The 11,782-nt window shown below is 37.7% G+C and overlaps 1 protein-coding gene across 3 annotated transcripts in view; it reads left to right on the top strand.

Moving 5' to 3' along the window:
- UHRF2 (ubiquitin like with PHD and ring finger domains 2) overlaps positions 1-11,033 on the top strand; it is a 100,352-nt gene extending 89,319 nt beyond the window's left edge. For 2 of the 3 annotated variants that reach the window (XM_033237301.1, XM_033237302.1), the window contains 6 exons: positions 1,146-1,308; positions 1,973-2,113; positions 3,793-3,889; positions 4,553-4,710; positions 8,540-8,638; positions 10,014-11,033. In XM_033237301.1, the coding sequence (XP_033093192.1) occupies positions 1,146-1,308; positions 1,973-2,113; positions 3,793-3,889; positions 4,553-4,710; positions 8,540-8,638; positions 10,014-10,160 (805 nt within the window). In that variant the 3' untranslated portion in view covers positions 10,161-11,033. Of the gene's footprint in view, positions 1-1,145; positions 1,309-1,972; positions 2,114-3,792; positions 3,890-4,499; positions 4,711-8,539; positions 8,639-10,013 lie in introns of those variants that run through there. The other variant, XM_033237303.1, reaches the window with a different exon arrangement.
- The last annotated feature ends 749 nt before the right edge of the window (positions 11,034-11,782 follow it).

Consider the following 11,782-nt stretch of genomic DNA (forward strand, 5'->3'; position numbering starts at 1 on the left):
TATAAGTTATTTTTAAAACAAAATACTTTTAAGTTTATTTACTCACTAAAAATATAACTATAGTCAAGACATTTCTTTTCAATAGGTTAGTCATATTCTTGGAGTCTGTTTTTTAACTTGAGCCTGCATAAAAAGAATTAAACCCTGAAGACATATTTTATGTCATATCTGCTTTCACCAGATTGGGTATAATTCTGTTTTTTGTTTGTTTTTTAAACCTTAAGTGTTCTCAGTGTTTTCTTTTCACTTAAGACATAGGTGTCCTAGAGGAAAATGCTAATTTTAAACTGATTCTAAAATTGTTATTTTAAAATACTAAAAATAATTTAAATTCAGATTTTGGTACAACTAGGTTCTCCCAAGAGAAAGGTCTTCTGACATCTAATAAGTTCATTGATTTACTATTGTTAGGTGATGAATGTACATACTAAGTTCCAGCTAAGTCAGGTGCTGCTTCCAATTCAGTGTTCCGTTCCTCTTTGACCATGTATTATCAGTAAAATGTAGTGATCTCAAGCAGCCAGAAATCTTCGTTGTCATTAGCACAGACATTTGGATGCTTTAGGCTTATTGAAATTTATCTTTTTATGGAGGCCTTTAAAGAATATTCTCATACAGCACTTGTTCTTAATATCTTTTAAACTTTAAGGATTCTCTGTTGTCTGGAATGTGGAAAGTAGACCTGGGAAGGTCATTTGTACCTTGCTGACAAATTTATATTTCTGGATTTCTTTCTACATTATTCCAGCAATTTACCTCACACCTTTATCAAAGATCACTATTAAAACAATCATTTGCTTTAGTTTTCCAACGTTCTCCCTTCCCCCAACAAACGTTATTTAAAGAAAAATTCCATGTATTTCTAGTTGTTTTCTATTATACGTGGCACAGATGTTATTACTTTCAGAAGAACCCTACAGGCTATCTGAGAACCAATCCCCTGGCTTGGGGGTGACATCAGAAAACTGATTTGTCTTCTCTGCTGGTGGGGGAAAGCATAATCCTATTATCTGGAATAATATGGAAAGAATCATAGAATCTTAACCATCAGGTAAGGTATAATTCACCTTTTAATTGAGCTAATGACTCGATTGTATACTTAAAGAAAAATTACGTGGTATAAAGACCTTTTTGTTGTTTTTTAGGGCATTGGCCCTAAACTGTGATGCTCCATTGGATGATAAAATTGGAGCAGAGTCTCGGAATTGGAGAGCTGGTAAGCCAGTCAGAGTGATACGCAGTTTTAAAGGGAGGAAGATCAGCAAATATGCTCCTGAAGAAGGCAACAGATATGATGGCATTTATAAGGTGCTCTATCTGGCATGACATCTTGTTTGTCATTCTTCCTGGGCTTTCAAGGCCGGGTTGTTACAAGGGACTACTGTGGGTGGGCTCGAGGAAACAGTAGCCATCTTATGTTGCTACTTTTTCTGGAAATTTAACAGATACATAAAGCAAACTCCTAATTTCAGCACTTTACTTTTAAGGCTTATTTCGAGTTCCTAAGGGCAGAGTTATATTTTGGGTTAAGATTTTTTTTTTTTTAAATGTATGTTCTCTGTAATAAAGCCATTTAAGTAACTGGCTGTTGTATAACTTGATTTTTATATATCTTTTTAGAATAATTTTAGTTGTAATTGATTTTCAAAGCAGAGCACGTTATAATAATAGATTTGCATTCTTTGTTTAAAAAGAGGCATTTGCTGCCATCTTTACTATACAAAATTCTATTACTTAGCATAATCTTGTTACTCTATTAACTTTATAGCAGTCTGTACTCATATGGGAAGTACTGTGGTAGGAATTAAGGTCAAAACTGTTTTAGCGAATATTCTTGACTTACTGTCCTTACAGCAAAGCAATATATTCAGAAGTTGCATTTAATTCTGGCAAAGATTATTTTGATACCACTAATGTGATGAATAAGCCTAAATTTTAAATCTCAAACTGGCACTGAAATATTGTAATTTAGGTGGTGAAATACTGGCCAGAGATTTCATCAAGCCATGGATTCTTGGTTTGGCGCTATCTTTTAAGAAGAGATGATGTTGAACCTGCTCCTTGGACCTCTGAAGGAATAGAACGGTCAAGGAGATTATGTCTACGTTTACAGGTTAGATTACATTTGTCTAGCTACCTATGTGTTCATAAAAATATATACCTCCACTATCTACATGCCTTAACACTGGATATAACCCACAGCAATTGACTGGTGGACTATAAGGGGTGAGGAATAAGATCATGCAAATAGAGGAAAAGAAGAGAAAAAGTAGTATCCTAGATGTCAGAGTGCCCTAGGACCAAGGGTTGTGCTTGGGAAAAGCTGGACTTGTTAATTAAAAGTAAAATATTTCCAAATCAATTTGGAAATGACTTGAAGTGTGAGAGAAAGGGATTCATAAAATGTAGATATAGGAGGCCCTGGAAAAGCACATTTATCCTAGAGGGCACAGGGGATGTCTGTCTGGTAGGGGAAGGGTGGGAGGTGACTTTGTAAGAGTGGTCTGCTTTCTCCCTTTCTCACTTTTCCTCACCCCTTTTCTCTCTTCCCCCGCAAAGCTGCTTCCCTGCTCTGCCATCACCTTTAGTGCTTTGCCTTTTTCCCCCTTTGCCTATGCTCTGCTGTTAACCCATAAAGACTTCGTTGATTTTGTATGCATAGTGGATGGTATGGCTGCATTTCCCCTTCACTGCCTGTATACCCTAGAATTTGTCCCTGACACTGACTTCAGTGCATGGTTTAAGTTCATCTCCCATCATTCCCCATTGTTGTGCTTCCCATAAAAACTGCCAGCTTTATCATTTCCCCTGGCTCTGCCCACACTGCATGTGTAGGGACTGAACTATGGGCAAGTGTCTGACCACCCACGCAGGTGAGTGTGTGTCTTCTAGTGCAAGTCTGTTTCTGTTTTTGTTGTCTTTTTAAACTCATAGAATTGATTGTTGAAAATAAGACCATCAGCTGCTAAACAACTACTAAAAGAATTCTTTTTAATATAAAAAAAACTTCGTCAAATTTACTTTCAGAAGATTTTTCAGATGTCCCTGTTGAGACCATTGTTCTAGATAGGTTAGATTTGAAACTGTGAGCAGAAGCATGTGAGCCCATCTGCTATGAAGAATTCTAGTCATTGAGACCTGAAACATAACAGTGCTTTAGGCATGACTGTTATTACAAAGCATGCTCCTGCCACCCCACCCACCCCCTCAAAGAAGGTAGCCATTGAAACATAAGGATAATAGATAGAATGTATTACTTCAAGTCTAACTCTTAGCTGATGGAAGATTTAGTAAATTAGTTGCTTTAGGTTTTCTAAAAGCTCCTCCTCCTAATTTAAGGAGATGAGAAGTTTGACCCTTAATGTTTTTGATTTTTTTTTAGATCAACTCTACAATTTACTGTGATCCAATCTATTTGCTTTCTATCTGTTGTGCTCTGTGATTGGTTCTCATTTACCTTCATATCTGTATTCTACTTTCCTTACACTTTAAAGAAATCTAGTCACATTTCCTGAAGACTTACCTTTCTTAGCTGTGAAACTTAAGATCAGTGTATTATAAAATGGAATCTCTTAGTAGTCACAGCTATGTGATTTTACACTGAAATTGGGATTTTAATAGTTATCTGTGCTTTGAATTCTTTTCCTCTAAATGTCTATTTCTTTTATGTAAAGTTTTTCAGTTTGGGGAAAGTGTAGTCCTCCCCTCCCTTTTAATTTCTCACCAGGATCTAAACTCCCCTTCTCTGTGAAGCTTAAATCTACATTGTACTCTGCCTCCTTCCCCCATCAGTATCCAGCAGGTTACCCTTCAGATAAAGAAGGGAAGAAGACTAAAGGACAGTCAAAGAAGCAGCCCAGTGAAACCACAAAAAGGCCGATTTCAGATGGTAGGTAATCATTGCAAAATATAAATAATAAGATCCTTTTTTTGTTTTTGTTTTTGTTTTTTTGGGAGACAGGGTCTCACTCTTGTCACCCAGGCTTTAGTGCAGTGGAAAGATCTTGGTTCACTGTAACCTTGACCTCCTGGGCTCAAGCGATCCACCTACCTAAACCCCCAGAGTATCCCATGGCTGTACACCACCACACCTGGCTAATTTTTGTATTAGCCAGGGTTTTTTTCCTAATTTTTGTATTAGAACATGGAGTTTCTCCACGTCGCCCAAGCTGGTTTTGAACTCCTGGGCTGAAGGGGTCCTCCCACCTCAGCCTCCTAAAGTGCTGGGATTTCAGGCAGAAGCCACTGCATCCGGCCGACATACTTTTTAATAAAGAGAAATATTAAGAAAATAAATTGAGAGACAAGAAATGAAAGCAAAGGATTTGGCTGGGGGAGGGTGGTGGTAGAAGATGGATCATTTGTTTATTTTAATAGTGTCAGAGCCAAATAGCAGGAAATAACAGTATCCTAAATTTTAGGGGAAATGAGATGCTGTTTTATGTTGGTTATCTTTCTGCTAAACATTACTTGTGCCAGTTAACTCTTTTGTTTCATAGTTCTGCTTAGAACCACTTGTAAGTCTGCTGATACATTTTTAAAATAAATCTAGATGACTGTCCAAGCGCCTCCAAAGTATACAAAGCATCAGATTCAGCAGAAGCAATTGAGGCTTTTCAACTAACTCCTCAGCAGCAACATCTCATCAGAGAAGACTGTCAAAACCAGAAACTGTGGGATGAAGTGCTTGCACATCTTGTGGAAGGACCAGTATGTGAAGATTTTTTTAAATAATAACATTCTGATATTAACAAATGATAAATAATTGTCTCATGAAGTATGTTTTTCATGTGTCAGTCAAAACTTCATCCTTTTATCTGATTTTCTCATCCAGTGCCACTACCTTTCAGAAATAATCTGAGGCAACACATATACATGCTCCTAAATTTACTTTAAACCTCTTAGATGCTGGATTTTGACTTCTCTATGCCCAAGCTTACTTTACTTGGAGGTACTGTTCTCAGAAGAATTTTCAGGCCGGGCGCGGTGGCTCAAGCCTGTAATCCCAGCACTTTGGGAGGCCGAGACGGGCGGATCACGAGGTCAGGAGATCGAGACCATCCTGGCTAACACGGTGAAACCCCGTCTCTACTAAAATATACAAAAAATTAGCCGGGCGAGATGGCGGGCGCCTGTAGTCCCAGCTACTCGGGAGGCTGAGGCGAGAGAATGGCGTAAACCCGGGAGGCGGAGCTTGCAGTGAGCTGAGATCCGGCCACTGCACTCCAGCCTGGGCGACAGAGCGAGACTCCGTCTCAAAAAAAAAAAAAAAAGAAGAAGAATTTTCAGTTGTGAAACATGGTCAGTTTAATCTAAAAATCGCCACAAAAGTTTTTGTTACAGTTCAAGGTTACTTAACAGCATAAGTCTTAAGCAGTTCAGCACAATTTTCAAAACCTACATGTTAAACTAAGCGGTAAAATTAACCAGATTATTTATCTATTAAGTATTTTATGTTTTTAAATTTTTCATTTTTTCTTAATCACATAATTTTAAAGTAAAAACAAATCATAACGTGTGGCTTTTGTGTTAAGCTGTGTTTTGCAAGCAAGCCTTTCTTATCAAATCCCTAAAGTTGGAGGCTTCAAATATGAACGTCTCTTCATTCTTTACTCACTTACTGTGTCTTTAATTTTACTTATAAATTTGAATCTTCTTTTGAATATTGACCCCTTGTCATTTCTAATACAATTACTTTTCTATTTTCTTTCTCTCCAAAGTGTTGATGTGCCCGTGTCTGTATGTCTTTTCTATCTAGACTTAAAGCAGCAACACAAAAACTCTACAGCGTTTCCTTTGTGAGAGATAGTCATTATTATTAAGGAATAATTTTTTAAATATGATTTTTAAACTTTTAGAAATGCTGAAATTTATCAAATACCATTTGCATTTATATTGGAATTGTTATTTCCTTTGTCTGTAAATGTGATACATAGAGTTATCCTTGGCAAAATGAGGCTTACATGCTTACAGGACAGAGGAAAGTGGTTACACTTTGAGAAGTGTTACTTGTATTTTAGCCAGGACACCCAGGCATAAGGAGAGTCTTTGTTAGGTCACACTCATTTTCACTTACAGGAAATTAAGATACAGGAAGCAGTTGTTAATCAGCCTAATTATTCTCTGGTTGGGAAAGATACTGCTTGTTAGTGATAACAGGTGAGTTCCCACTGTAGGTGGGAAAGAAGCAATTACAGGTGGAGGAAAAAGCCACCTGAGTACTTGTGAAAGTTGTCTTCTCTATGGGTGGTATCCCACTGGTGACAGAATCTGACCTGCCTAGGTCATATTATTGTGACCTTGCTGCTAGTGATTACTCTGGACGTTATGTACTATTGCCCTGGACAAGTTGCATGCCCATTCTCTTCAGATAGGCCAGGAACACATTTATTAAGCCAGAAAAATCAGGTGTTAGCCAACAGTAACTTTAAATAAATACATATGTGAATATATATTTATGTCCAAACTCATTCCAAAGTCCCTGTGATCTGGAGCCTTACCTACATCTGTAGTCTCCTCTTTCTACTCTTGTGCCCAGATTGCTTGACTGCAGTGGTCACTTTTATTTATACACCCTCAACATCTTGATGCCCCTGGGCCTTTACATACGTACTGTTTATCTGACTGGAATTCTCTTTTCATGTGTCTCACTCTTTCATATCCTTTAAGTCTATATAAATAGAGATTCCTCAGAGAGGTCTTCACAAACCTCCCTTTCTAAAATAGCAGCTCTTTTTAAAATTTACTTTAAAAAAATCCACACAGATGGGGTTACTATGTTGCCCAGACTGATCTTGAACACCTGACCTCAGGTAGTCCTCCCGCTTCAGCCTCCCAAGTAGCTGGATTTATAGGCGTGAGTCAGTTTGCTCTGTTTCATCAGTTATTACTATCTGAAACTGTTTTTTGTTTGTTTACTCTCCTGTAGGAACATAAGTTCCAGGAGAGCACAGACTGCCTTTTTATTACCACTGTTGATGAGCACATTGTAGCTACCTGTAACTCAAAATACCTGTATTAGATACACCCATATTATAGGAACTATGGAAGTACCAGGTTAAATATTGGTCATTAACAAAGGAGTTTGTTAGGGAGAGAGTACCTGGTATAAAGTTTTCAGCATCTCCCCATAATTGCCATGTTTTAAAAATGTGTTTGTAATACTTTGTCCATAATGCATTTGACTTTAATGATCCATGTTCATAAATCAGTTAATATGAGACATCTTTTGAAATGTGACATTTGATTTTTAAATTTGAAACTTGTAAGGTTTTTGTTTGTTTGTTTTTGAGACGAGGTCGTGGTCTGTCGCCCAGGCTGGAGTACAGTTGCATGATCTCAGCTCACTGCAGCCTCCACCTCCTGGGTTCAAGTGATTCTTCTGCCTCAGCCTCCCAGGTAGCTGGGATTGCAGGCACCTGCCACGGCTCCCGGCTAATTTCTTTTGTTTTTTTCTAGCGACAGGTTTTGCCATGTTGGCCAGGTTGGTCTAGAACTCCTGACCTCAAATGATCCACCCGCTTCGGTCTCCCAAAGTACTGGGATCACAAGCATGAACCACCGTGCTCGGCCTTACTTTTTCTGTTAATATAAAAAATAAATATGAAATGCACTCCCTTACTACCTAAAATAACTGAAGGATTATCCTTATGACTATTTAGCAAAAAAAAATACTTCTAGCTTAAAAAAACAAACAGCCAAGATGAAATGGAGCCAGTAATGGCTTTTGAAGAATATAAGGTATCCATTTGATCATGTTTACTTTAGGTGTCTCTACTTTTTATAATTTCGTCCTACCGTAAGTAAACATTAGCATCAGGAAGGTATGGGATTTTAGGATTGAGGTAAAATATCACAGAATAATCCTAGGAAAATAAATGTTTGTGTGTGGTATTAGATACTACAGAGTATTGTTTCCTAGTGTTTTTGTTTTTTGTTTTCAAGCTCCAAAAGACAAATATTCAAGTTTTATAACAGCAGAAGATTGAATAGATAATACATGTTCATACACTGGAATACTGTGTAGAACAGCTTTTTGAAAAAAGGCAGTCAGTATGTAATGACCTTGAGACAAGCTGCCCGTGATTTTTTTAAGTGAAAAATAGTTTATCCCTGGAATGTGACGTTTAGAGGGACATTGACTTTTTAACATCATATGTTGACTTTGCAACTTTTCCTACCTAATACTAAGATTTAAAACTTAACATGTGTGGAATGGGGTTTCTTTATATAAGTTTGCTTTTTTCAGGTAGTTACAATCATAACTACTTCCTTTAAATAGAAGACATTAAATGTGACTGAAACATTTTTATTGCTAAATAATAGATGGATATATTTTGGGATACATGTGAAATTTTGATATATTCATATAACGTGATAATCAAATCAGGGTAATTGGAATGTTCATCACTATAAATATTTATCTTTTCCTTATACTGGGAACATTTGAATCATTCTCTACTAGCTGTTTTGAAATACACAATAGATGAATTTTATGAACTGCTAACTTTTCTTTCCTTATCCTTGGATACTGTTGTAGAATTTTCTGAAAAAATTGGAACAATCTTTTATGTGTGTTTGCTGCCAGGAGCTAGTTTACCAGCCTGTGACAACTGAGTGCTTCCACAATGTTTGTAAAGTAAGTGGAATTCCTTCGTCATTTTCCCTGTTAGGCATGAAGGCACACTAATATCTATACCTGTTTTTAGCATGCTAAGAATAAGAAACATTTTCCATGAAGCAGGATAGTTGTGGAACCTTCTAGTTAAGAAGCATTTAGTTACGTCTTGGTGGTAAATTCATGTTTTAATTAGATAGTAATAATAATTCAGATATATATCATTTGAGGTATTCTGTCATGTTTGGAATTTTGAGGAGAGGCTGAAATGAGAAAGAAAGTAAGAGGTCATTGCTCTTGTCTATGTAATAACTTGTATGTTTTATATATTATAGTGCAAACCGGAGTGTTTTCATTGATAATCAAACAGTTTATATCTAGCATCATGCCCAGATGAATTGAATTATTGTGTTTTCAGTGTGGTATAAAAGGAAAGTTTGTGTTTTAGTCAAGCCAAGGTTTGAATCTTGCTCTGCCCAGTGGTGATTATGTTTCCCTAACTTCAGAACTTTAGTTTCTTTTATAAAATGGAAACAAATCTACATATGAGTTTGTGCCTGATCTTGAGTTGATTAACTATATATTTAATGTATTTAGTACTGCTAAATGTATATATATGTATATGTGTGTGTATGTGTGTATTTTTTGTTTTTTGGTTTTTTGGTTTTTTTTGAGACGAAATCTCGCTCTGTCGTTCAGGCTAGAGTGCGGCAATGCGATCTTGGCTCACTGTAACCTCTACCTCCCCAGTTTAAGCAATTCTCATGTCTCAGCCTTCGGAGTAACTGGGAGTACAAGCATGCACCACCCTGCCCAGCTAATTTTTGTGTTTTTTAGTAGAGACAGGGTTTCACCATGTTGGCCAGGCTAGTCTTGAACTCCTGACCTAAGTAAGGTGATCCACCTGCCTCAGCCTCCCAGAGTGCTGGGATAACAGGTATGAGCCACCATGCTTGGTTGCTAAGTATATTTTTGGAAGACTCACCATATGTTAAGTGATTTGGTAAAATATAAAATTCATTTCTAAGCAAGGGAATCCTGATTCTCCCCCCGCCTCCCCCAGGGCTCTGTTTGGAACGAACAGGGTTAAAATCTAACCCGAAAGATTAGGCTAGTGAGAACCATATGTAGTCTCTAACTCCATCATTTTAGTAGATGAGGAAACTGACGCACAAATTAAATAAATAATTTACCTGAAGTCTGAGAATATTTGCCAGAGATGAAACTAAAGCCATGACTGTAGGCTTTTCCATAGTGCAGATTCAAGCCTTTATGTTTGTTCATTCTGTACATTTCCCTCATTACCAGTTTCTGGTTCATATTTAAAAGCGTAAGTTGCTGAGTACTTACATGCTTTATGCTCAGATTAAATTGGATGTTTTTGTTTTTACCATAGGATTGCCTACAGCGCTCCTTTAAGGCACAGGTTTTCTCCTGCCCTGCTTGCCGACATGATCTTGGCCAGAATTACATCATGATTCCCAATGAGATTCTGCAGACTCTACTTGACCTTTTCTTCCCTGGCTACAGCAAAGGACGATGATCTGTCTGCTTTCACTGTGTTGTTCATGGTGGCTTTTTGGACAATAAAGAATCTAAAATGGGCGGGGAGGGTGGAAGAAATGGTGGACTGTATCTCTCACGTTCTGAAGCAGCTAATCCTCTTTCCCACATAGCCATCATCTTGTGTGTGTAGTAAGAGGCCCATTTCTCAACTGTCTTTTAAATATCTAAAGGTAGTTCCTGTAACAACTAGTTTTAATGAGTAAAAAGTCAAAGCCTCAGCTCTAGTTGATATCCAAGTTATGATTTATTTTGCAACTACCTCAGGACAGAAAAGATTTATGGGGATTTTAAAAATCATTGAATAACTAGTTAAATGAAATTTTAGCTACACACTGCCTCCCAAATATTAGTTGTGCCTGGTTCTTGTAATTTGATTTTACAGAAAAGGAAATGACATTTGAGATCCTTGGAATGAACACAGCTTCTATAGTGTGCATATAATTTTTTAACGTCTCTTCTTCCATCACAATGTGTGTTTTGCAAGGACAGGTTCATTTTTTTAGCCCACTTTGTGAACTCCATTGTGCTTTTTTCTGGTGTTTTATGCAAGTTGACTACTAATGACTAATGAGAACAATAATGAATGCATTGTTGCTGCATTAGTGTAATGTGGTGTGGTTTTGCACTTAAAAGAGGTATTCATGCTCTAGTTGTAAATGTTCATGAAAATCCACTTCTGTACTAGTCGAACTGCTTTTAGTGTCTCACCAGTGGTTTTACATCTGCAGAGTTTTTGAGGGCTGTGCTGACCTTTGAGAGGATTTGAAATTGCTTCATATTGTGATCCTAAATTTTATATTCACTATATTCCCTAAAGTATACCTTAATAAATATTTTATGATCAGAAAAACAGCTCATTTTTCTTTACTTTTTTACACTTGTCTGGCTTATGTTACCAGTTTTAAGGGATCCTGTATTTCTGGAGTTTTTCATTGTATATCTCTATTGAAACATTTTTTTTACTTTGCACTGTTAATGAGAACCAGAATGAAATCTTAAGCACTCAGAACAGATATCTTCCCCAGTTTTTTTGTTTTTTGTTTGTTTTTTTGAGATGGAGTCTTGCTCTGTTGCCCAGGCTAGAATGCAGTGGCACAATCTCGGCTCAATGCAAGCTCCACCTCCTGGGTTCACACCATTCTTCCACCTCAGCCTCCCAAGTAGCTGGGACTACAGGTACCTGCCACCACGCCCGGCTAATTTTGTTTTTGTGTTTTTAGTAGAGACGGGATTTCACCATGTTAGCCAGGATGGTCTTGATCTTCTGATCTCATGATCTGCCTGCCTTGGCCGCCCGAAGTGCTGGGATTACAGGCATAAGCCACTGTGCCCAGCCCTCAGTTTGTTTTTTTTGAGATTGAGTCTCGCTCTGTCACCCAGGCTGGAGTGCAGTGGCACGATCTCGGCTCACTGCAAGCTCCGCCTCCCAGGTTCACACCTTTCTCCTGCCTCAGCCTCCCAAGTAGCTGGGACTACAGGCACCCACCACCATGCGTGGCTAATTTTTAAAATATTTTCAGTAGAGACAGTTTCACCGTGTTAGCCAGGATGGTCTCAATCTCCTTACCTCGTGATCCGCCTGCCTTGGCCTCCCAAAGT

The sequence above is a fragment of the Trachypithecus francoisi genome, unplaced genomic scaffold (genome assembly GCF_009764315.1).
Source record: "Trachypithecus francoisi isolate TF-2019V2 unplaced genomic scaffold, Tfra_2.0 Lachesis_group16, whole genome shotgun sequence".
In the NCBI taxonomy this organism is placed as follows: domain Eukaryota; kingdom Metazoa; phylum Chordata; class Mammalia; order Primates; family Cercopithecidae; genus Trachypithecus; species Trachypithecus francoisi.